General features: G+C 44.3%; 1 protein-coding gene across 2 annotated transcripts; it reads right to left on the bottom strand.

Moving 5' to 3' along the window:
- Positions 1-735: 735 nt before the first annotated feature.
- Positions 736-25,963, bottom strand: CMTR1 (cap methyltransferase 1). 2 transcript variants are annotated; one of them, XM_027887621.1, is made up of 24 exons: positions 25,868-25,963; positions 24,218-24,362; positions 21,815-21,957; positions 19,405-19,563; positions 18,900-18,992; positions 18,100-18,171; positions 16,783-16,877; positions 16,606-16,678; positions 16,229-16,427; positions 15,401-15,519; positions 15,052-15,148; positions 13,683-13,815; positions 12,300-12,479; positions 11,829-11,885; positions 10,797-10,854; positions 10,071-10,139; positions 9,763-9,894; positions 9,154-9,276; positions 8,351-8,442; positions 7,670-7,738; positions 6,249-6,296; positions 5,593-5,705; positions 4,944-5,052; positions 3,056-3,188 (listed from the first exon to the last, which is right to left on the bottom strand). In XM_027887621.1, exons 2-24 carry the CDS (start codon positions 24,345-24,347, stop codon positions 3,056-3,058), a joined length of 2,496 nt encoding a protein of 831 aa, XP_027743422.1. In that variant the 5' UTR covers positions 24,348-24,362; positions 25,868-25,963. The 2 variants fall into 2 exon arrangements, with proteins under 2 accessions (XP_027743423.1, XP_027743422.1); XM_027887622.1 differs by lacking the exon at positions 25,868-25,963 and having other exon boundaries at positions 736-3,188; positions 24,218-24,347.
- Positions 25,964-26,450: the final 487 nt, after the last annotated feature.

Below are 26,450 nucleotides of genomic sequence, written 5' to 3'. Positions count from 1 at the left end.
TGCACTAAAGATGTTTCCTCCTCCACCCTGACTTTAAGGACCAAAGGAATCCTACCTCCACAGAAGCATAGGTACATAGGTATCTCTTTTTCTGCAAGGTAGCATACAGCTTGAGATCTGGATGCTGGGGGCTTTAAGAAGATCTGCCTGCTTCTCCAGTGCATCAGAGCTTGGTAGCCATTTTGTGCCTTTGAGAATCAGCGCTTGCAGAAGAGAATTTACTAGCACCTGCCAGAAATGGAAGTGCTTGTGTAGGGTTTTAAATAAAATAATCTGACCTTGTAATTTCCTGGGTTTTTTGCTTGTTTGTTTGTTTTAAATTTCTCTCCTTGTTTTGTCCTGTTTTGCCAGCAGTGCTTTATTCCCATCCTACCATCTTCCTGCTGGCACACACTGCACCACAATAAGCCTAGGCTGGGTTAGGCACTTAATATCCCTGGACAGTGAGGTCTCAGCTGTGGTTACTGGTCTGTTGCAGCCTGGGATCTGCTTCCTTTGAGAGGAAAAGCAGCCTAGCATGCTGCAGAGGAGCACTGGAGACTGTCCCCTGTAGTCAGTCCCCTCATTTCCATGCAGGACATAGAGTAAGTAGCCCTCAGCATGCTCTAACCTGGCAGGAAGGCCTTTAGAAAGGACTGCCTTGAAAATGTAACTCTGCAAGGCATATCTCTGTCGCCACACTAGCACACACTGCTGGCCAGAATTTTGTGGGGAAGCGAAGTAAACAAGCACTGCTGTGAACTAAAGGGGCTGTATTGGCAATAGAGACAATGAAAGCAGAGAAGTCAACACAAAATAATACAAAGCCTAATAATACATTGTGCAATTAACATACATAACATTCCCTTCAGCAAGACCTTACCCAGCCCTTCTCAACATAATCCATCAGCAGGGAAGCAAGTGGCATGGTGGCTCAAGCTTGTCTCGAAGGGAGATTTGGAATCAAGGTTCAGTGCATCAAAAATAAAATCAAAAATAAAAAGCAAATTTAAATGAGGAGCTAGAGACAACTGAGTAAACATAAAGTATCCATTCATTAAAGCTAGCCTGCAGGCTGACGAGGCATTCTTGTACCCTCAGAGACCTACACTCACCCCCCCTAGTGTCCTTCTTAGTCACCCCTCTGCCAGCCCACAGAAGTCAAAGCCTTGAGTGGAGGGTACAACACTCAGGGAAGGAGCTGGCAGAGGGAGCAGCATGCTCTGCTGGCACTGGAACAGCCTCAAGGCAGTCCACACAAGTGCCAGAACTCAATTACTGGTTGGTTTAAAAAGCCAGCTATACACAGGCCAGGACACCACACAGTTGGAGGTACTTTACTGCCCAGTGGGAGAGATTCTCCTCGTTCCTCGTGGAATTGCTTGTGTCAGGACAAAAGGTACTAGTGACACACTTCTGTTCTTTTGGAGGAAGGACCACCACTTGTTTCATACACGTTTGAGAGCAGAGGGGGTCTACAGGTCAGCAAGAGGATGCACTAACAGCCTGCAGTCCTTCACCTGCTTTGACAGACCTGCATCTGAGTGGAAATTTCAGTTTTGCCGCACAAGCTTGTTCAAATCATATGTATGCTTGCGGAGAAAAAACTCTATCTAATAACTGCTATAGACTCTAGAACTATAGCTTTCCTTAAGGCACACTTCAGACCTAAATCAGTTTTCTCCCTACTGCCAATCTGTGTTTAAAAACAAGAACAAACAAAACGAAACAAAACACTGAACAAAAAAAAAAAAAGGGGCAATTTTGCTTCTTGGTCAAAAGCATTCAACTATGTGTTATCTCCTGATTTATGTGGAAGACCTGGCAAAGTGCCATGGAAGCCAGAAGTGAAGATAAAACATGCAACAGAAGCCAACTTTGAGCCTGGCACAGAAGTGCTTGGAGAAGTCTGGATGCGAATACCATGCTGAAAGTTTCACAGCTCTATGCCTTCACCCCAGATGCAGTTCCACAGCCAAATGAGATACAAAGGGTTTCAAAGCCTCTTTGACATTTAAAAAGGAAAGTCTGGTTACCTTGCCAGGGGTACAGTCAGGGGACAGGATTTCTTCTAATTAACCAACATGGTCAAAGTCAAGATCTCTTTTCACTGAAGCCCTGGGTCTTTTTAATTAAGTCAGACATCCTCATAATTTCTTCCAAAGACTCCAGCATCCCAGCCTTCCAGTGTCTTCCCTCCCACATCTGCCTTCCTCCCTGAAGATTTGGGTAACAGTGTTGAGTACCAAGAACCAAAGCACCTTGGTCTCAGAAGTACCATGAGGCACATATACCAACAGTGGTACCTGTTCACAAACCCTAGGCTGCTGGCTTGGGATCAGTCACTAATGTGGAGAGGGGAAATCCTTGTCACAGCAGCTTCTAGAGGTCTGAGAAAGCCCTGGCACTGAGCAGTTCAGATCTGTGCCAGGAGCTCTACTCATCATCTGCATTGGCATTTGTCCGACAGGATACCATCACATAAGAATTGCCAGTGGCCAACTGAGTGCCTTGATAACCAGAAGTGTTGGAGACGCCAACAAGGATACATGACTTGTGTCCCACAACAAGCATTCCCCAAGAGTTAACACCCTCCAGTGGGAAGTGTAGGCCTTTGACAAGGCCAAGGAGACATAGCTGCCAGGAACAATGCAGGGCTGCTTCAATGTGCAGTTGCCAAGCTCTGCCATCAAAACCTCTCTGCTCCTTCCCGTACTGCCAGAGAAGCACAAGCCTGGAAAGTTCTGGCACACACAGAGCTCCACAGACCTTGCTGAATGTTTGAGCAGGAGCAAAGAAAGCTGCCAGCCCCTTGGCCTCATGCATGCAGTAGGGCATTAGGCCTTGGCTCCAGGAATCACCAGGGGTACTCCGGCAGCAGGTGCTACCTGGGCTGTACTCTTATATACACTGCCAAGGTAGAGCCTCATCCTGCGCCTTCTGCATACCACCCCCTGCTTCAATCACCTCCAGGAAATCAGCTCTGGAGAAGAACAGGATAGAAGCTGTGGAGCCTTCCCAGTCTCATCAGTCCCTGAAGAATCCAAGCTCCCCCTGCACCCTCAAGGGAGAAGGGTTAGGGGTAGTGTGCTTGGATGAAAGACAGGACAGTCTCTTTTGAGAGCTTCTCTGGATCTTGTCTCTTCTGAGAGTCGTGCACTTTGACACCTTCCCCCCACTCCCAGAAGAGGCGGCTGTAATGGCAGATGCTGTGGGCAGAGAGGAGAGAAAGATTAGTCTGGCAGGGGAGGGAAAGGAAAACATTTTCATCCTATCCAGGGACAGCTGCCTTTACAATGGGAGCCACAGAGAAATACTGGTGCATTCATTGACCTTACAACAAACTCTACAGCTCCCAAAGTACAGCAACTGCCAACCCTGAGAGATTTCCACAGAAACAAACTTCTTAATTCTAGCTTCACTTGAATTCAGTTCAGTATTTGCTGGAAGGAGTCAGGTCATTAGAGAAAAAAACCCTACCTCCCCCCATGTTTTTCAGAGGATGAAACTGTCATTGCAGGCAATGGAAAGGCCTAATGAAGAATTTAGAAAGCCTGCCAGGGGCAGCAACCTAATCACTCACCACAGATCTACTATAATCAGTAATGGCTGTCCTATGGAGCTTTGCAAACAAACAGCACTTCCCACTGCACAAAAGCAGCTACTAGGATCATCCCCTCTTTCCCCTCGTGTGAAATAACAGTGTTCAGCTTGGCTGCTGACAGTTCTAGTCCTACAGCCATCTCCCACTCCATCCATCAAGCACAGCCCTCCCTCACTGCATCAACACAGTCCCAGCCATAATGAAATCAGAGCTGCTAATTACTGCCAGCACAGCAGCCTTTAGATTTGTACAATTACTGACACTTAATATTCATAGCTTATTTAGTGCTTCTGTTCTAACAAAGCAGTACTAGCAGAGGGACAAGAGCACATGTCAATGGCTAATTACAGACATTAGTACTCACTAACCACAACACAAACACAAAACATCCCTTCTAGAGTCCCACACAAGCACTCCCTCCACCTCCTCAGCCATTCCTGCAGGTTCGTGCTGGTCTATTTCCAGTGCAAAGGCAGAACTAAATGCATCTTGACACACAGAGGGAAAAGGCATCAAGTGCCTCTGCTTTTTAAGCCTGTTTTCCATCCACCCCGCTAGGGAAAGCTTCAGGATTCTTGAGAGCACTGCTGCAAGGGAGGTAAGGCGAAACAAAGGGAGAAAATCAGGAACCCTATTTGATACCAAGCTCTTGCTCGGAGGCACAGTCTTGGGTAACAGTGGTAGAGGGCATCTCTTGAGACCACCTGAGGGCAGGGTGTGCAGAACATCTCCACCCAGGTGGAGTGTCTGAGGTGCCCTGAGGTGTCACAGACAGATTTGATGTATTTAAGTAATGGCCTTAGCCTAGTACTCAGTAGAAACAGATGGGGTTCAGCAGCCACAGTGTTAATGACTGTCCCACAGCAAGCCACTCCATCCTTTCCCTAAGAGCTGCTATTTTTCACTCCCTCTCTCCGTCTCCCCACTTTAAGAAAGCTCCCGGTTTCCCACAGCTTATTCCAGAGCCTGGCCTAAATGAACTGGGATTTGCTTTTAAATTAGCAACTTCCAACCAAGCACGTTAAAATACAGAGACAGAGCAAACTATCCTTGCTGGGCTCAATTTCTACTTCCCTGTGTGCAGGAGGCTCAGTAACCTGTACTCTGCTGCAGACAGGGAAACAAAGTTGTGAGGCGTTTGTTATTCATAGCCATTATCACAAAATCCAAGATTCCAGATCGGCAGTTTCCTGAACGTCTGAGAAGGTACCAGCTCCTGCAGCACACCCTGCTGGTGACCAAGCTGCACTTGCAGTGCAAGAACACAAGCACTCCTGAATTCCTCCCAAATACCCAGGTGTGCACACACACAGAGACACTCAGCTTTCTTTCCACAGCCTCAGCTCTGGCTCATACTCACTGAAAGGGTGCAATGGCTTCAGCAGGCAGGCTGTACGTCGCTACATTGGTCATTTTGTTGAAGAAGAATTTCCTCTTGAAGTTTTTGCTATATGCCATTGTCCAGGGATCTAGTAAAAGTTACAGGGATCAGACAGAAAATGAAAGGGAGGAAAAAAGCACAGTTATAAATACACATACAGTGCAAGCAAGAAGGAAGAATCTATAATAATAATTGGGATCCTTCTGTTACTCCTTTTTCCTTTCCTCTCCCCAAGGTGTCCTGCTCCCCAAGCTATTCTCTGAGGAAAAATCCCTTATCCCTGCATTTAAAAGTTGACATTCCAAATTGGATATTTCCATGTACCATTACTCTAGAAAACATCTTGATAAAAAATTCTCCCACTAAAAAAAAAATAATCAGTCATGTAAATAAATGGAATTGCCCACATAATAGCTAATCAACCCACAACAGAAAAACCTGTCTCATAAATATACCCTAACCCTTATCCAAATCCAAGCTACCCTCATTACATGCAAACAGTTGGAATAGCCATTGGAATACTCCCATTAGTTTTCTACCAAGTTACAACAGGAACAAGCCTGGTGAATACTTTTTACTTGGAGAAACAAAGAAAAGCTGAGTTAGAGTGAGGACTGTCTCTTCCTACCATTCATAGTCCGTACGATGTAGAGTCCGGTGGGCACAAAGTGCCGGTCATCTCGGCCAGTGTAGGACAGCCGGGGCATTCCCCCTGAACTCTTGATGACTTTCATCTCTAACCTAAATGTTGAGAGAAGGCAGTGATAGAGGTTGCCTGTTTCTTCCTTTACCACTCTCTTGCACACACCTCTCTAGAGAGTGTGAACTGACAGCACTGTACGGGACAGGACCAAATCATCACATCCCAGAGAATTCAGTCTCTTGCCTTCCCACACAGGGCTAGAGAAATCAGCCAGACCTGCCTAGATCAGGTTGCAAACTGAGTATTGGGATGAAGAATCTGTGATGAACTACCATAATTAATCCAAACATGGTTACCAATTCAGGTATGAACTCTTGATCTTTCAAGCTAGTGAGAATCCACTGATACTGCTGCACACAAACTCCAGCACTGTTGCTACTCCAGCTGTTTTTAAGTGCACTGGTCACATCTACAGCATTAGAATGCAGCAGAATGATGCTCTGAGACAGCATCGTCTCGGGAACAGCAGCCACCAGCTAAATGAGCTCCAACAGGACTCCTCTAGCCCAGATGAGCACATCCCTTCCATTCCTGTGCACCAGTGGCTGATAACCTTAGTTTCATTTGCACCAGTCACTTACCTCACAAAAATTTTCTCCATTTCCTCCAATCTGTATACCTCCTTCACTCTAGGAGGAAAACACAAAAGCATGATTTAAAAAGAAAAAAATTAACTATTTTTTTTCCTGTTCCAGCTACAGGGAGCAGACAAATGGCTGATTTTGTACAGCATGAGGTAGTCAAGCATGACTTGAGGTTCACCCTTCTCCTCAATCTTATGTTTCAGTGGCTAACTCTTCCTGGTTTGAGAAAACCTGACACCTGCATGCTCATGGTTGGGTTGCTATGAGCAGCATGTGAGCATCCTTGCTGCTAAGGAAGCTGTGCGTTTTTACTTCAGGTTGAGTACACAGAAGAGTAAGAACAGTGAAAGTCAGGTGCTTTTGTTTTCCCATCAGATAAATTAATTGGGATCAGACCCAGACAGGTTCTGGCCTCACAACCTGATCTTCACTGTTACTATCCTCAGGGATGCCACAGATTCCTTAGTTACCATGAGGTAAAAACAGTTTTGGTTGGTTTTTTTTTTTTTCAATCAGTAAAGATGATTTTGAGTCATCATTCCATCATTTCATCAAACTAGTTCTGTTGTTCTGAGACACAGAAAAACAATCATTAAGTTTCAAAAGCACTGCCTCTGATCTGACACTCCAAACACCCATTTCCCATATACTGCTACAAGCATCAGGCTTCAAAGCGCATCACTGGAACACCTTAACACCTTTCCACAAGAGCAGCGAAGGACCCCTCCACAATCCACTTCCACAGCTCTCCTCCTCACTTCACCTTCAGCCCACCCCAACACTTTGAGCTCCTCCAATTACTACAACTGTCTGTTTGTCTCGAGTCTGAGATCCCACTAATTACCTTTCATTAAGCCACCAAAGACAACATTCTCTTTCCCTGCCTCCAGATTCTTTCCTAATATTGCTGCACTTCTAGCTTCTGTTTTGTCCATAATACCTATCTGGTGCCCAGCACAGTAATGCTCTTATGCTCTACCGCAGCAGAATTAATGAAATGGAAGGTCAGGAGACACTCAAAGGTGAAGCCCATTGTCAGGAACTTTCTTAGGGTTGTAAATAAAGCCTTGTCTTGATAAATGCTGGTCAATATTTCATCTATTACCAGTCAGCATAGAATTCTTTGCAACAACTAAGCTAACTAGGTGCTAGACCTATTATTGCACATATCTGAAATCAGCACCAGCCAATCCACCTATGAGGAAAATATGACTGTTTGACATTTGAAAGGAGGCCACAACTTCTCCTCTAACAATATTTACCTTAGATATTGAAAGAGCTTTTAGCCTCTTTCCAAAGAATATAAACAGAACTATGAATTTCAGTCTGAAATTTAACTCCCCTTCAGCTCCTTATCTTCATCCTCCAACACAGTGGCACCAAAGCATGCCAGGCTGAGGGAAGGAGTCGTTACTCACCGGATGGGGTTCATATCTGGTCTGCTTGGTTTAGAAACAGCTTTAACAAACTTCTCCGCCAGCCGAATCCTGAATGAAAATGGAAGGAGAACCCAGCAATTTAATGAGATCTTTGGCACAGTGGATACTTTCAGCAGAATAACTGATTAGATACTTCAATACATGCAAACTGCCTCCACTGCTAGCCAAATGGGTCTGAGCAAGACTTTTTTCACCCCACCCTCCCAATTCAGTGCCCAGTGATAGTGGCTATTACCCATTAGGAATGAGTCTCCATAGCTTACTCTACAGGCCCACACACTTTTGAATGCATTGATGCATCAGCAGGATAGTAGGACTAGCAGAGACATCATGTCCCTAAGGAATCAGAGGGGCTTGTTCCTTCACCCTCAGCCAGTTATTAGCTGTATTCCCAGAATGCTCAGTTTACCCCAGCTGTTCCTGGCTCAACCCAGACTAAGGAAGGAGCTAAACCTGCCCTCATACACAGAGAAGATACAGCTGGAAAAGTCTATAAGCACTTCACTTCAGAGCAGCTTCATTCACAGCTCATCCTTGTATCTCTGTTTCAGCTGAATGCACTTGTCTCCCTGTGCTCAGCATTCTGCTTTTTGGGTGAACACTGTTTCCCAGTCACTCCTATTCAGGTACAAGAAAAAAGTTTCTCCAGATCCCACATACCTCTGGTTGAAATGCTGCGTTCGAACATCATTGCCATTCAGCACCAAGACATCAAGGATGTGGATGGCACTGATTTTTCGCTGGGCTTTCCCCTAAGGAGGGCAATACAGAGATTTACCACTCAGACTGGTGATATTTCAGCTTGGATATATAGCTCCTTTTTTTCACACAGCATCACTCTTTTCTATCAAGAAAGCACCTTTCTTGATATTAGAAGCACACAAATTCCCTGCTGCCCATTATACAGTAACATGCCATCCACCAAAAACTGGGGCATCCTAAATACCCAGTTCTGTCTAAGGGGAGGAGAGGGCAGTACCACAGCTACCATGACCAGCCCTCTGTGCTTATCAGGTACCACAGCACAAAGCCCAGTGCACTACAGCATCCTCATCTGAGGTACCAGAGGACAGGCAAAGTCCCAGGCAGCTGAGAATTTCTACCTTACGCTGTGAATATACCTTGAGAATCTTTTCCCCACAGCCTGCAATCACTGCTGAGCATTTATGTACCCGAAGAGCCACAGACACATGAAGTCATGCCGGCAATGCCACAAGCTGCTCCACGTAGAACAGCAACAGTTCAGGTCCAAAGGGTTTTTAAAACAATGTTAAAAGTTTGTATCTCTAGTGCTGGACAGAAAGAAGAAACTTCATCCAATACAGTTACTCTAAAGACGATGTACCAAAAACACTTTGGACCCGGCACAGATGGAACAATTACTCTGCAGTATCTTCCACAGAATAGGCAAAACCTCTCTTTGTATTTGCAGCCACTTGGTAAGCAAGAGAATGGGCTCCTACCTCTCCTTTCAGCTCATGAACAATCTCCACAGACAGAAGAGTATCTCGTGGCAGCTCAGTTTTCAAATCCAGTTTTGTCCAGCGATCTGACTGGCGACCACCCCAGGTGTAGATCTGCGATTTCTGTGTGCAGAAGGCAGAGTCAAACTCAGCCAAAGCTTCATGAGGGCAGGGGTGGAGGAGAGACCTCTGGCTAACTGCAGAGCAGCCCTCAGAGAATCTTTCTGTCCTAAGCTGTTACAGGCAGTTTCTTTGTCAGAAGTTTTACGGAAGAAGTTTAATGTCTACAGCAAAGGAACAAAAACACTGATTCTAATCTGCGAGTGACTTTTCATACCTGCATAAAGAACCAGAAATAGAACACCTTTAAGAGAACAGTGAAGATAATTAGAGACACTAGCAGGAGTGCAGGTCTCTGTGTAGGCTGAGATTACAAAAACAGGGTTAATTAGTGCGAAAAGCAGTGACATCAGGAGAAAGAAATATAACTGGCAGTCTCAGATGCTGCTGATGGGGATTCTTTTAAGGAAAGGATGGGCTGAAACTGCAAAGCAGAATAGTAGCATTTAAATCAACCAGCAAAACTTCCATACTGTCCTTAGCACTTACCCCTAAGCCCAAGAGGAACTTCTGCTCGCTTCCAGACACCATACACCGGTAATCTAACACTTGGCGAATTTTCTCCAGTGTGCTGGAATTCAGAGGGGTGGGTTTGTAACTGAAGGTATCAATGTCTGTGCCCTAAAGAACAAAGTGCAGAGAAGGCAACTTAGATACATTACATCAACAGGTAGGTAAATGCAACTTCTACATGAAATGATAATCCAGGACTAGGTTCTTCATCTCTTAATTCCAGGGGGGAAAAAACTTAGATTAGTGTGAAAGGACTCAGAACAAGCTTATGGGCAAGGTCTCACCTGAATCAGCTCAAAGAACTTGGACTTGGGATCTGAAGATGAAGGAGCAACACGAGCCTGATCAGGAATCTGAAAACAAATCCAAACAACTGATAGTAAGTGTTATTCTTTGGCACATTCATAGGAACATTTCTCGTTTCAATACATGACAGAACATCCAGCCCCCAAAACTCCTGCTCTTGGGATTCCAGTTGAAGAAGAGACGTCATATGGCATCTAGAAGGTCTCATGTTTTGCAAATTTAATGTAGGCATACCACATCTCCCAGAAACCAACAGGCAACTTCAGAAAGATATAGCCTAAACCTTTGATTTCATGCATGTTTTGATGAAATACTCTTTCATTGAAGACATAAAATTAGTATGTGAAACTGAGTGCCAGCTCCACAGCTCCACTGCAGTCAACAGCTTGGGAAACAGAAACTGCAGACTCATAAAACAAGACCTTTTGAAGAGTTCTGCTGCTTGAGATCTAGGTGTTGAGTTCACTCCATGTACAATGAGATATTCTGAACTGCACCAAAGGAGCCTGCCTGGTTAAGCCATACACAATAAATCAGGGATATCCTGTTTAATTACATAAACAGCTTGAAATGGCCTCCAACTTTCCTACAAGACAATATATTAAACCTCTGGCTAAAAGTCGTGTCTGTACTGCAGCTCCACTCCTGTTTCACCACAGCAAGGATCCTTGCACAACAAGTGCCGTGCCTGACAGCACACTTACCCCCCATAGCTGGAGACACTCCTTCCGGATTTCAGCCTGCCGTGGCTCAATCAGTGTCCTAAAGAAAGACAGCAGACTGTTGAGATGCTAAAACCTCCTTGATCTTGCAGCCTTACATATCCCAGCCCTACAGCACTTGGATCTTTCAGCCTCTGGCTTGGACATGACAAATATGCACGGCTCCACAACAGGTTACACAAAAGAGGAATGATGCCTTCCCTCCCCACCCTCCACCCACTTCCAGTTCCTGTGTTCAGCTTTATTTCATGGCCTGCACTGCTGATTAGCAGCTACCACTCCGTTCCATGAAAGTACCACTGGGTATAAATATTTTCAGAAAGTTATGTATTAGTATGAATTTATGGTGATCTCCAAGAGCTGGGTACACAGCCCTACTTAAGAACAGCAGTGAAAACCCACTAAAGGCCACACAAAAACCAGCATCAATGTTATTATTAAGTCTTGGATTATTCCTTATTACCAAACTCACCCAACTTTCTACCATATATTATCTCTCAATAACACCTGAACAGAAAAGTCATGGCAGGAAAACTCTGCAATGGCTTTAGTTTTATGCAAGAAATTAACTTCATAAGTGTTGAGTAATTCTAGGTATGTAAGTTAAATGCTTTCAATTGCCCCTGGAAAATGGAACAGCTATGAACCACGCTCAGCTTAGATGGTTACTGTTGAATTGAACATACCAGCTGGGAGTTACTTCTCTGCTTTTACACTCCTGCTAAGAAGCAAGCTCACTTATGGTAACTGGAAATCATGCAATGCATGGAAGCCTTCTCAACAAGGGTGATAATAGACCATCAATTTTCAGGACTCCTCCAGCCACCCACACGTTTCTGCAAATAACTCAGGCAGAGACACAAACTGAGCTACCTAAAAGCACTATTCATTTGCCTGGCTCCAAAGGCCAAGACAAGTACTAGCTCAAATCAAGAGCATATTAAAGAAGGGCCAAGCAATTAATTTACAGTGGGTTAATTACATCCTCACGAAAAACCAGAGGAACATACTCACGTGTCTTGAACAAAAGCACGAATTTTGGCTAGCGCCTTTATCTGAACTTTGCAGTGGCTAAAAGAAAATAAAAGTTTCAGTCAGAGAGCAAATTATCACCACCAAGGTTGTTCTACCGTTCAAAACACAAAAGAGTGCTGGGACAAGGGGGAAGCCAGTCTGATCCTCAGAGCAGTGAGGGATCTTTGCCAACATGATTCAAACTGACAGGAAGATCACTGGAACAAATTAGGCAGTACCCTCCATTCTTTTCTGCAGAGTACTCAAGAGGCCAAACTGTCACTAACATCTATACAGCATTTCTGTCTGCACAGAGTCCCTCTGCTCTGCTCAGCCTCTTGGGGTGCAAAAGCAGTGCAGTGTGGCAGCATCAACAAGTATCTCCATGAGTGCAAGAAGCTACAACTGAAAGCCATGCCTGCCGATTAACCTGCCTACAGCCAGCAGCTCTCATCACCCACAGGCACTCACTTCTCGTTGGACTGGACGATGTAATTGTAGAAATCCTGGTTGTCCTTGATCACTTTCAGTGGGACAATAAGGTTCACATCCACATCAGAGTTGCGCAGCTGGTTGAGCCTGATGTTCACCGTGAAGAGGTATTCCCGCACGTCATCAATCCCTGACTTCAGTCCTTTGCAAATCAAATACCTGCAGAGCAAGGCAGGGACATCATGTGGGTTCAGTTCTTCCGCACAGTCAACTCTTCAGCCACACTTCTGTTGTAAGGACAGTTTCCCAAATCCCAGGAATTCCTTTCTCCTGGATACCCCTAGGAAGGTGCAATATCACCTATCACAAAGTCATGATGTTTTCTATGCCCTGGAAAGACTGGGAAATGCAACCCTATGCAAAACACCCAGAGACCTCCCTCAAGTAGTAAATCAATTCTGCCAAATTTGACAGGTACAAAGAAAAATACATATATCATAGAATGTTTTGCATTGGAAGGGACCTTAAAGATCACCTAGTTCCAACCCTACTGCCACGGGTAGGGACACCTTTCACTAGAGCAGGTTGCTTAAACTCCCATCCAGCCCAGCCTTGAACACCTCCAGGGATGGGGAATCAACAACTTCTCTGGGCAACCTGTTCCAGTGCCTCACCACCCACATAGCAAAGAGCTTCCTTCTAGTATCTAACCTAAACCTACTCTCTTTTACTTTGAATCCATTACACCTTGTCATATCTCTTACACATCCTTGTAAAACATCCCTCTCCATCTTTCTTGTAGGCTCCCTTAAGGTACTGGAAGGCCCCAGTTATGTCCCTAAGCTGTCTCTTTTCCAGGCTGAACAATCCAAATTCTCTCAGCCTTTCCTTGTCAGAGAGGTGGTACTCTATCCCTCTAATCATCTTGGTGGCCCTCCTCTGGACTCACTCCAAGATCCAAAGTCAATGTCATTCTTGTGCCGAGGACCCCAGAGCTGGATGCAGTGCTCCAGTGGGGTCTCAAAAGAGCAGAGCAGAGGGGCAGAATGACCTCCCTCGACCTGCTGGCCACACTGCTTTTGATGCAGCCCAGGATACCACTGGCTTTCTGGGCTGTGAGCACACACAGTCAGCTCACATCCAGCCCCTCATATATGCTCTGGCTTCATTGAAACCGTAGCCGTTTCAAGCAAAACAGAATTTGTTATATATCCAGTACCACAGCTTTCTTTCCATAAGAGCAATTTGGCAAATATCATCTTTGCCTTGTCATAATTTGCTAAACACCTAAAATGCTTCCTCCTTCAAGGCAGTTGGCAATTGAGGCATGTCACAAAGCTTCCACTAGGCTTACCCAAATCCATTTATCACTGTATTTATAGGATACTTTATTTAGTAGTCCCTCATGCTCAAGAATCTTACCTCTCCGAGTTAGCAGGGCGGCTTGTCACAGGTTTAAAGATGCACACCCTCTCAAAGCAGCAGTACAGCAGATAAACAAGTCCCACACTGAATGGAGTAAACAGGTCAAAGGTTTTGCAGACAAAATGCCCTCCTGGAAAACAGAAAGGAAGTACGTAAAAACCAGCAGATTATAAGGAAACAAGAAGATACCAGGCACCTCAAAAACTTTCTCTACTGCAGAACTACTTATCGTGTTTCTGTACAACTAAACAGCATCTAGAACACATTTATGAAGTGCACCAGTAAGGCTTAATGAAACATCATCCCCATGTCTCTGCAGCAAAGAGAGAAAAGCATCCCCTTGACCAGAATCAAATCAATATGTAGGCTGTCTCACAAGCAAACCTTCTATCTACCCAACATACTTCCCCCTTCCAGGCACAAGTTGTGCCCTCTGGCATGGCAGCATGCTATGCCAAGGCCTCCATGGAAGAGAGGCTCTAGTATGTGCAACAAGGAGCCTCAGGCTGGAGGAAAAGACTAAGAAATGTTACCTAAACAGAATAACTTGCTATCTAGAGAGAAAAAGAGTCTATGTTGCCTCTCACCTTCAGACAAGATTCCCAATTTTCCCAAGCAAAACGCAGGCAGTTTTACAGAATCATTATCTACCCAGGTAGGAAAGACTTCAAGGCTGCCTCTTTTACCATATTACATTTGAGACTTCTGCTGAGCAGATCGTTGCCTCAGGTACTTCTACACACAGGGCACGAGATAAAAATGATCATTGTGTTACCATGTGTCTCCTGCGTCAGTGCCAAAGGCTAACTAAACTCACTGGAAGAGAGAAGCCATCCAAATCAGATACAGCTGTAATGTCCATCACTTAGCAACAATGAGGTACAGCTAAGACAAGGTGAGACATCATCTTGTTCTGATCACACCGATGGCAAATTTAAAGGAGAAAAGCCAGAAGTTACAGAAAAGGATGAACTGGATAAAGACTCTGTTCTAATCAGCCGACATATTCAGGAAGCACTTGGTCCAGCTAGTGCCACAAAACTCAGATATACCGTCCGGTTATCACACTAGTGACCTGAGCCCAAGACAGCAACATAACCTAACAAATTAGGAGGTTTAAATTAACACATTTTACCTTATGCTTTTAATTAAAAGCAAAATAAACATTAAAAATCTTGTTTTTCTGACCAGTTCTCTTAACTTTGTGACAACCATCTCAGGATGTATGCATACACATTCAATTCTGTGCAACTGAGCCTCACTGCAAAGAAGACTTCAAGGCACATTAATAAAAATTGTACAGCAACCTTTCACGGTGCCACCCACACCTTAGAGAAGGAGGAAAAGATTAATGGATAAAACATACCTGTCCGGACAATGGACAGTGCTGTAAGGAACTGGCAAAGCATGAGCTGCTTGCTTAGGATTTCTTGCAGATTCTCCTGACCCTCCACCGAGAAACCCTGCAAAGCACACAGCATACAATTAGTATCTCCACAAATGTGTTGGTCAAGCAAAGGATTCTACAGAGATAAATCATGGAATCCTGATAATTTCTGTTTCTTCAAGGTAAAAGAGCTGCTACCAGGAATTTTAATGGCAAACCTTGAAGAATTTCACATCATAGCTAAAGATACATGTCAAATACCCTACTATATGCAGACTGAGGTATCAGTTTTGGTTCTTAGTGCAAGAAGAAAAAAAAATTGACCAACCCCATCAGCCATTAAGAAATGCACTCCTTTATGATCAGTGTTGTCCAAAACAAAATTCTGGAAAGCAGTAATGTTCTCTGATCGAGTGATGTCTCCATCTCCATCAATCCCTCCCTCTCCTAAGGTGAAAAAGGAGACAATCACTAACATGTTTGCAAGTACAAAATACAGATCAGTACGCGCAGATGTACTCAGGCAACATTTAGTCATAAATTACAAAACCCTGATAGGCCAATAAGCATTCCCTTGTTCGCCACCAAAGATGTTTTTTAATTTACAAAAACTATTCAGATTGTGTGGTCGGGCCAAAACAAAGCCATATAATAACCACGCTCAAATGATGAGTAGTACATTAGCCTCAGGACAACATAATATTCTCATTCAAGTAGGAATGACACATAGCTGAACCTGCTAAAAATGTAAGATTCAGCCTCACTGCACTGCTCACCTCTTAAAGACATGTTATTACAGGCATAAAATTATTTACATTGTGCATTTGTAACCTTCTAATAATAAGTCCAATCATCCCAAAGAAATACAATACTCACTTCCAAACACAATATAATCTGGACTTTTTTTAAGCAACCACAAAAAACCCCTGTGTCATAAAGCAAGTAGGGAAAGGGAAATAAGTGCAAAAATATGACTTGATATGCAAGCTCACCAATTTCAACCCCTTTCTCTGATGGCAACTCCCTCCTACCTTGCAAACTTTTCCCTAGACTTCTCCTAGATCCTGGTGCTGGTAGCAATACCAGTCCTGCTACCAATGCAGAGGCTGCATCATAAGCGAAAACATCAGGTAACACTCATGGATGCACTACATACCATAATAAGGTTCAAAGAGCTCACTGGAAGCAGAATAAAAATCCTCCAGTTTAAAATCATTAGGTCCTTTCAAGGTCATGCCAAATCCTTTTGCATGCCACTTCCGCCTCCACAAGACATATTCAGAGAAGCCTCCAGGACCAGCACACACGTCAGCAAAGTAGAGCAGCTCTGCATCATACTCCTTTATCAAAGGCACCTGCAAGAGGAAATTGAGGAAATTTACCAACCCATAACAGATACGCCATAAACTGCACTACTCGGAGAAGTCTTTCAAGACACCTGTTTTGCCAGTTAGTATCCTATAGATTCTCCTTTCTTCCCACCTTCTAAATTCTCTGAGAAAGCAGTGCTGTTTGAAAGCCAGAGGCACTCACCCCATTGTAGTCCTTAGGGTTTGTAAACATGTAGTCAAAGACGTGGTCCATATTTGCCATCTTCATTGCAGCCCTGTGAACACATAACCAGGGCCCTTGTAAGTTTTATCCTTGGCTCCCACAGCTGAAAGTGGACATAAATGGGAATGGGACTACACTACCAGATGTTCTACAAACCTGTTCAGAAAGAAAGCTCCACGGATCATCTCGTAGGGGTTAGATCTCGTTCGAGCTCGACGCATTTCTTCTCCATCCAGTTCATCGAATACACTCTGCACAAACAGAAACAAAGTTCAGCTGGACCTGGCACAGGCTGGAGGGATAGGTAGGCACGAGTATTTCCTATCCTCATGCTTCTCTCTCCTTAGACAGCAAACTCCAGGCAGGGTTTGGTTTACCAATACAAAACATTTTTCCATCACATAACGATATCTGCTCTTCTTCAAAGCCACCTCAGCTCTTAAGCAAATTTAGCAACACTGAAGAATTCTGTATTGACAGTTCCAAAGTCTGATAAGGTGGTTAGCCACCTCAAAAGCAGTCCCAAACCAAAGTATGTATTACACAAATATACACACTCACATTCTACCACAATTTACAAAGGGCATGATAAAATCTTGGATGGAAGTGGAACACACAAGAAAGGGAGCTTATTTCCCCAGCTTATCCAAGCCTTCAGCCTTTCAGTCGGACTAAGAAAGGGAGACTATTTTCAATCATTTCTGTGCTGGTTTTGGCTGGGGTAATTTCCTTCACAGTAGCTAGTATGGAGATAGATTTGTGATGGAAACAGTGTTGGTAACAGAGATGGTTTTGCTGAGCAATGCTCAAACAGCATCAAGGCCTTTTCTGCTTCTCCTACTGCCCCATCAGTGAGTGGGCTGGGGGTGCACTTCTGGGGAGTTTGGAGGGGACACAGCTAGGACAGGTGACCCCAACTGTCCAAATAGATATTCTATACCATATGGCATCATGCTCAGTATATAAGGCAGAGGGAAGAAGGAGAAAGGGGGAACTTTCAGAGTTATGACTTCTGTCTTCCCAAGAACTGTGACATCTGAGGGGGCTCTGCTCTCCTGGAGATGGCTGAACAACTGCCTGCCCACGGGAAGCAGTAGATTAATTCCTTGTTCTGCTTTCCTTGCATTGAGTGGCTTTTGCTTTACTTGTTAAACTGTCTTTATTTTAACCTGTTAAGTTTTTCTCACTTTTAACCTTCTGATTTTCTCCCTGATCCTGCTGGTGGGGGAGCGAGTGAGCAGCTGCATGAGGTTTAGCTGCCTGCTAAAGACAGTCTCTTAGAATGCTGAGGTTCAAAACAGATTACTGAAGAGACAGTAAAAACTAGGATGCTAAGTCAAACCAGTGACATGAAGGTGAAAGAGGACGCTCCGAGCACTAGCCAAGCACCCAAGTTAACTACTCAATCCTCTTCAATTATTTCCTACACTTACTTCCCCAAAACCTCAGTTCCTCTCTAAAAAGGGCACTGACCTTGCACTGCAGGACATTACGTAAAAGCTCTTCATTACAGAACTCTGTTTCATCTTCAATCACCATCTTCCTCTGGAACAGGACAAGAACACAGATAGCAATTAGCAAGCATGGTATCAGTCAGTTCAGAATGCAGCATGTATCAGTAATGCATGAAGTCTGCCAACCACTTATTAGGCTGAAGTAACAAAAGTGTGGCAATCAGGTTGAGGAATTATTCTCCCCTCTTATGTATCTTAAGACCACATGTGGAATACTGCATTCAATTCAGAATTCCCTAGTATGAGACAGACATACTGGGGCAAAACCAGGAAAAGGATCACCAAGATGACAAGGGCGCAGAAGCACCTGCTGTAAAAGAAGAGACTGAGAGAACAGTTTGTTCAGAACAGAGAAAGGGAGATCCTATCGCTGTACTTAATGGTAGGAAACAGAGAAGACTGACATAGATTCCTAGAAATGTACAGCAACAGCATAAGAAACAATGGGCAGGAGCCACATAAAAAATGTCAATTAGCCATACAGAAATTTTATTTTGTTGACTGGGTTATCAAACACTGAAGCAGATGCTCAAACAGGTCGTGAAGTTTTCATCCTTGGAGATGCTCAAGGACTTGTTTGGTTGTGTTTTGAGTAACCTGACATAGTCAGCTCTGCTTTAAGCAGGAAGCTGCACTAGCAGTCTCATGTGGTTGTTCCCAACCTGGGCTATTCTACAACTATTTGACATGGCAATCGTTTCAGGCTGGGTAGCCCTGCTTTGTCTTAGGCTGGTAAGTACCAAGATATAAAACAATTACCTTCCCCACAGTCATCCACTCCTTCAGCTCCTGGGCATCTGGGATCTCCGTGGTACACTCGGGGCACCAGTCCACCTTCTCGTAAGCACTAGGCTGCAACCACAAGACCAAATGTGAAGACCAAAAGATGCTTTTACAAGTAAAATATAACAATAATTGCTCCCCCAAAGTTTGCCTTCCAATCTTAGCATAAAGGGTTATTTTAGCATAAAGGCCACAATTTTAGGGCCAACCATATTTTTCTCCTCCTAGACTAAAATGTATCTTACTTGTTTGTTTTTAAAATTTAAAAACTCAAAAACAAACAAACAAACAACACCACAAAAAAAATCGAAGTCTGGCAATCAAGACGAGGCAAAAGTCTAATACTCTCAAAGTACAGTTGAGAAACACGGGGGGACAGCTGTTAAAAAAAATCCCACACTTGCTTTACACATCGTTTCTCCCAGTTCCTGCTGAACACAGCAACATAAATGGGGAACAGAACAAAACAGAAAGTACTTACCTCTGGCTCATCCTGCCAATCAATATTGAGGTCCCCATCAAATCCTTTGAGGGTCAGCCCAAAGCCTCTCCTTCCCTTCTGATTGGAGGCCTCAACAATATCCTTCCGGCCTTGGCCATATTTTCCCAGACCTTCTCCTTCCCGGAAGCCCATCTTGGCCTATAAAGAAACCAAAGGGAACAACACAGTGAAGCAAGTGGACTTGAGTTTATGTACTACAACTGAGGTCAAAGACAGGAAACAGCCCATTACCCTGTGACTTGAAGGCACTGAGCATTTTTAATCTCAGTTGTGGCTTTCAGGACTTAATAGTGAGTTCACCTCATGAAGCAGGACACAAAAAAAAAAAAACTAGATCTGAAGAATGATGTTTGAGATGACAGAAAATTACAAAAGGTTCGGTAATGCAGGAACAGCCTGCTCAGAGGGAGAAGTAGTGAGGAGCGTGGAGACATTCATCACAGAATTCAGTAAGCATGGAAGGCTCATTAAAAAAAGATGTTGGTGCAGGGAAAAAAATCATATTGTGATGATATTCTTTTTTGTGAACATGCACTCACATGCATTTCAAGCATCCGTAAAACTTCACCTAAAGCTCAGAGGAGGAATGCAAGACACACTGTTCCAGAAACATCCTCATCTCTTAGGTTAAAAGAACTATGTTCATTAACTGCTAGTTTTTCAGGTTTTTCTCTTAGTAAATGATAGCAAAAAAAACAGAACAAGAACAAAAAGCAGGGATGCATTCAATTTCACATCCTCCAGTATGCATCTACAAAACAGTAAGTAAATAGAAGACCTAATGACTTATTCACTTTGAATGCTATCCATATACTCCCTCCTGTGAGAAGCAACAAAAACATTGTTTATTACCAATCTGTATGAGAAACAACACAAGAATATCTGACAAAATGTTTTCCCATTACCTTTCCTACCTGTCTCTGAGTGTCACACCAAATGTCACAGTCACCAAATCTGTAATACCAGTTTTCTGAGGACTGAATTTTGAAAATGTAGCAACTAAAGACCATTTTAATTTTACTTGCCTAATGCTGCCAAATTACTCAATTACACTTGGTATCACTTGATATCAATCTTTAAATTCAAATTTATGAGGTCTTACCAAAAGCCTCCCAGATTCAGTAGTAAAAGCTCCCATATTGTGGCAACTGAAAGCACACTTCTTAATTGGCTCAGGAGAGAACTCTCCAAAGATAGTCTTGCTCTAGAATCAGCAAACTCCTGTCCAGTGCCAAAAATGCACATGGACAGAGTCTGAATGATCAGCAACTCTCAGCCTCTGGATCCCACTGAGTTCTGAATTCAGCAAGAAAGATTTTTTTTTCATGTAGAGCCATGATCCTGCTCCTCAGCAGCATTCCACCTCCTTGAGAAGCAGTCCCACCCATAGTAGCAGCTAGTTCTTCCCAGCTTCTAGCAGAACACTGAACTTCTAACTTGGCAAAGGCAGGTACAAGCTGGTCTACCAGCACAGAAAGACTGAGTACAGGACCAGCACAGAGAAAAGGGAGATCCACATTTAGGTCTCCCGTGAGTCCCAAACTTTCTGTCATGTTTCAAGTAACACACAACTATACATCTCTTCTTCTTCCTTGGAACCCAACACTTGGAAATCAACATTTTTGTTTCTCTGTTCTTTCATGATTATGAGACACTAGTGACACCACGGTGACTAAGTCTGCATCAGGAAATAAGCATACATCAAGAGACTCCACTGCTCTACAGCCCACTATTGCCTCAAACTCAAGAACAAGCTGCCAGGTTTAAGACTACCATGAGACAGTTTATCGTTTCTTAGAACTTTCTAAAAGCATTTTCTTCTTCCGTGCTAAAACTGTGCAATCAAGGGGCAGCTGATCACTTTCAAAGTTTAGTTGTCACAGTTGTAATCCTTCACAATTCCCTGCCTCTCTGAGAAATTTCCAGCCCTACATAAAGCAGAGCGTTATGACTAGAAAGAAAAAGGAACACCTTAATAATTAAGGCAATAATTCCACAAGAGTATACTACCAGCCTTCAAGACCAAACAAATTAATGTCAAGCAGAATTTACAAGGGCCTTTCTTCCAAGGCATCTTTTAGCTTAAGCATTGCAAAGTAACACACAGTAGGACTTCTTTTTCAAGCTCAGCAAGCTGCCTGACCCAGAGATCCTTCCCTTCTCATTCACCTCCCTGCTCCTAGGACTTGAATGTGAAACAATTTTCTTTACCAGATCCTCTTAAACCAAGCTCTCTCAGCCTCCCCCAACTGCTGCTAGTAGATGGCTCAAAGATGCAGAGAGCCCCGGTACGAAGAGGATCAGAATCAAAATACCTTATAACAAAGTGATCTTTTCACTTTGCACTCATCAGTCTCTTATAGTTCAGTCCAAAACTATTTTGACCTACCATGAGCTTTTGGGAGACACTGTTATACATTGAGTAGCGAGATGAAGTACCCTCCACAAGAGAGTCTTGTTTGAACTCATTGCTGAAGACTGGTCTTTTTTCATCGCTCTCACTGTCAGACCCACTGCTGCTGCTGGAAGACTCTGAAAACAAATGAAAAAGTGAGAAAAGTGAGAATGAAAATAAAAATAAAACGGAAGACAGGCATCTCAGTAACTACATTAAAACACACTTGGGGGACATTTCAGTATCTCAAATGTGCTATGGGAAGCACACAGGTGTAATATAAAATACCCTGTGGAACCAACACCTGGTTATCTGCCCCTTTGTCTCAGGGACAAACCTCTCTGAGCCAGTGGATTCCAGGCCCCACAAAGGGCTGGGCAAACCCCATCACAGCAGGAGAGCAGCCACAGCACAACCATGACAGAACTGGGGTGTGCCTGACCTTTGCAATGATCCTGAGGAACTGAGAAGGTCCACAGGGATTCTCTCCCGAGAATAATGACAATTGCACCTTGATGAAACATACTGAATTTTCCTCCATATCCTATCTAGCTGCAAGTGTAAATGCATCCCTAACTTAACCAAAAATCTGCATCCAGTACACAGGCATCTACAAAATGGCCAACACTCCAGAAAGAAGAGAAATTTAAACTTGTTAAGCTTTGAGCCCCACTACCCACTTCAGTAGCAAGGATCTACAAGTTCACTACATCAAGACAGCTTTTTACCTCTCAAGACAAAGGTTTGAGGATGAACTTAATAAAATCACGTTAAGGGGTTAGAAGGGACCTGAGAGAACATCTGGTCCCACCCCTCACTGCCATGGGTGGGGACACAACCAAGTCAGTGGTTCAATCAAGGTACCACCATACACTCAAAATAAACTTATGTCACCTGAAACTGATGCGTCAGAGCCTTCATGGGCACTAGACAGTGAAGCTCTGTCTATGCCCATTTTCACCTTTGGACCTAGCTGGGAGGAACCTAGGCCTGTATGAACTGTATAGTCCTCAGCTGTGAGATGCCCAAACCTATTTGCTTTCGGCTGGATGTAACTGGGATCTGGGCAGAAATCATGGTAGTGTCATCATTTCTCTCAGCCTGCTCTGCACCAGGTGGGTGACAAGGGAGGCCCTAAAACCCAGTGAGTCCTTCCATTTCTCGTGTGGTAATATCACTATGAGGGTGAAGCAACGGCACAAGTTTCCTTCCTGAAATCTGCCTTGCACCTCATCAGTCATACTACAGCTAACGCTGTGGGACTGACCATAAAGACCACAGGAGCAGCAATCCACAGCAAGCACAGCCACACTCTGCACTGGATCTGTGCCTCTTGAGCCTCCCTTGTTAGCCAAGCACTAGAAATCATTCTGTGCTACTTTGTACAACTAGGAGAAGTTGAACTACAAAAGCTGCCCTGAGATAACGCAGAAAATTGTTAGAAGAGTTGATCTTTTTCTGTGTATCACTTAAAAGGGAATTATTTTGCTCCACAGATGCGTTAAAAAAAAAGACATTACAGTTTCCTAAAAAGGATTAAACTTCTTTTACATTTGTCTAATTTAAGAGAAAACAGACTATTTCTCTCTCAACTCACACATCTCCCTACTTTCCCATTTCTGGAAAACTGCATCAGTGAAGTAACAGATGAGGAAAGAGTTGAAAAGTTAGCAAAAAGGCCATTACAAAAAAAGTGAAGTGAAAATGAACGACACCACCATGAAATATATGACTGTAATTAAAAAAACCTTTCAGTGTGTCAAGACTTGTTGCTGAACTACCAGTTTTTAAGAGTCAGGACTTGTGTCCCCTCATAACTACTACACTAGAGTCTTACTCTAGTAGAGTAAAACTAGAGTTTCACTAGAGTATCAACCAGCAAAAGAGATGGTGCTAAAACGCAGGAGCCTAAATCAACCTTTGTGTTCATCTCAATTTCTTCCATCTGCAAAAATATGGTAAGATAAACAATTTCTTTCTATCCTTTAAACAAAATTAAGTTTGCAGTGTTTCTTTATGGTACAACACCCATAACTCCTCACTACTGAGAGTCTCCAAACCACAAATACCTGCTGAGACTTACAAGATCGATGCTGCTCATATATTACAAGACTCTTTATAGCTTTGGAGGATGCACAAGTCAGCTACCTCAAACTCGATTTTCTACGTCTGAATTCATACAATTCCCAGATCAAAATGTTTACATGAGATTTTAAAAAAGCTTAAAAAAAAATCCCACCAATTCAAGGCTGTGAAAAGAAATAACGTAGTTTTTTTTTAAGGAGAGAGTATTATTTTGAAGTTCAGGCTATCAATTATGACTTAAGAGATGTAGGTTTAATTCCTAATTATTACTTAGATTCCCTGCAGCAACATATACCAAATCTCCAACCTTACCTTGAGTAGTATGATTACTAAATTGATTTTCATCATCTGAAGTAGAACTGAGGGTTAATCCCAAATCTTCCAGCCTCTTCTTCTGCTTATTTTGGGGGCTGCTAAACTCGGGTTCTGTCCTTCTCTTCATTTTTCTTCTGAAATGCTGAAAGATGATCACACTTGGCAAACATTAAACAAATTAACTTTCTGTAAAATGCAGCAGCATAGTGACATAGATTATTTTATGGACTGTTTGGTGTTATGCTTCTCAAATTTCTTTAATTTAAATACATGGCAGTTGATTATTACTACTACTGCATCAAAGATACATTCTTTGGTGTGCTTGAGTAAAATGAAAGATGAATCTAATGGAGAACATGCAAGGCAGAACCAATTTCTCACAAGGGACTCTGAACAACTCTGACCTCACTTCTGCAAAGGTTAATTAACAAAGGAGCTTTCCCACGTGACTTGTGTAACAGAACTTTATTAAATACCCGTGCTTCAGTTGGGGGTGTGTTTTTCACCAGGAATCACCGTCAAGATAAGAAGCTTCTGGGTGTGGCTGATAAATTTCACATAAACCCAGAGAAAAGACTAATGTTTAAGATAGAGTTAAATAGAAGCCAGCTGGGAAGGTCTGCAGAGGACAGGAACCAAGGAACAGGAAAGCAGGTGAAAATTAAAAGGCAGAAACACTTAGCACTAGCTAAAACCTCCCTGTTATTGAACAACAACAAAAAAAAAAACCAATTAAACTCCTATTGGTGTTTATTATTCTACATAGGAACACTGGGCTAGAAATGGTGCCCCAGGTCACCAATTCAAACCCTCTGTTATCTAACTTATTTCCACAAGCACATACAGGGCAGTTTAAGGCCAAAAGCTTCATTCATCCCCACAATCCTGACTGCAAAATGATCCCATAACCTCACTGCACTATGGCTAGAAAATCTTTTCCATTCTACAAGAAATTCTGTTACAGACAACTCGCCTTTATCTGCTCTTGCCTCAATTTAGGATATTGCTTTTTCCCCTCCTTCTAACAAACTAACTGGCCATTTTCTATTTCTCCTGAGACAGTCTCTCAGTTTACCCCCGACAGGTTCCTCTACAGAACCCCACTAAGGGTGGCTCACCGCATCTGCCTTCCCGACAGATTCCAAAGCATACAAAATGAAGTGGAAAGTTAGGGACACTCCGTCCGTCGGGAGCCCCTCCGCTGCACCACCTCTGTGCCCGCGGGGAGCTCCCAGCCGGCCTCGCACGGAACCACAGAATCAATTAGGTTGGAAAAGACCTCGGAGATCATCGAGTCCAACCTATGGCCGAACAGCAGCGTGTCAACTAGACCAGGGCACCCAGTGCCACGTCCAGCCAGCCTTTCCTTAAACACCTCCGGGGAATATGACCCCACCACCTCCCTGGGCAGCCCATTCCAATGTCACATCACCCCTTCTGTTAAGAGATCCCTCCTGATGTCCAAGCTAAACCTCCCCTGGTGCAGCTTGAGGCCATGTCCTCTCCTCCTGTTCCCTGCGAGAAGAGGCGGACCCCACCAGGCTACAACCTCCTCTCAGGTAGTCGCAGACGGCAATAAAGTCCCCCCCCCCCCGAGCCTCCTTTTTTCCAGACTAAACACCCCCAGCCGCTCCTCACAGCACTTACCTTCCAGACCCCTCACCAGCTCCGCTGCTCTCCTCCGGGCGCTCACGCCGGCCGCACCGCCCGCCTCGCAGCCCCCGGTGCCGAGGCCGAGCCGCGGGGCCCCCCGGGCGGAGGGAGCCCGCGGGAACCACCGGCGGCCGCGCCCCGCGCCGGCCCGCGGGCAGCGCTGCGCTGGAGCGGGCGGCAGTGGCGGCAGCCCCGGCCGGGGCGGGCTCCGGGGGGGCTCCGGCTCGCAGAGCGCGGCGGGGAAGGACGCGAGGCCGCTCCTGCCGCCGCCGCCGCCGCTTTCGTTTCCCCGCTCGGACGCGGCGCCGGCCCCGCCCCCGGCCCCGCCCCTCCCCTCGCGCGGGGCCTGCCCGGCCCGCCGGCGCGCGGCAGTGACGCAGCCCCGATCCCGCCGGCGGGGCGGGGGGGTGAGCGTACCGGGATTCGAGGGGAAGTGCCAGATATTCTTCTTCCTTTTTTTTTTTTTTTTTTTTAAATGTAGCTATGTTGGATGTAAAAACGTGTGTCTGTCGTGTGTCGTAGGCAGGCGGGTTCTTCAGCCTGGAGAAAATGAGGCTCAGGGGTGACCTCCTCCCTC

The sequence above is a fragment of the Empidonax traillii genome, unplaced genomic scaffold (assembly GCF_003031625.1).
Source record: "Empidonax traillii isolate 1590-97213 ecotype Southwest subspecies unplaced genomic scaffold, ASM303162v1 scaffold218:size1087226, whole genome shotgun sequence".
NCBI lineage: Eukaryota > Metazoa > Chordata > Aves > Passeriformes > Tyrannidae > Empidonax > Empidonax traillii.
The sequence above is the reverse complement of the archived record's forward strand: the minus strand, read 5'-3'. Positions and strand labels throughout refer to the sequence as shown.

Excerpts from the sequence above, each read along its gene's own strand:
- CMTR1 (XM_027887621.1), bottom strand. The coding sequence starts at position 24,347 with ATGAAGAGAAGGACAGAACCCGAGTTTAGCAGCCCCCAAAATAAGCAG. Across the intron at positions 21,958-24,217 it reads TAGTAATCATACTACTCAAG|AGTCTTCCAGCAGCAGCAGT; the intron begins GTAAGGTTGGAG and ends ATTTGTTTTCAG. Across the intron at positions 10,140-10,796 it reads AGTGTCTCCAGCTATGGGGG|ATTCCTGATCAGGCTCGTGT; the intron begins GTAAGTGTGCTG and ends ATTTGTTTTCAG.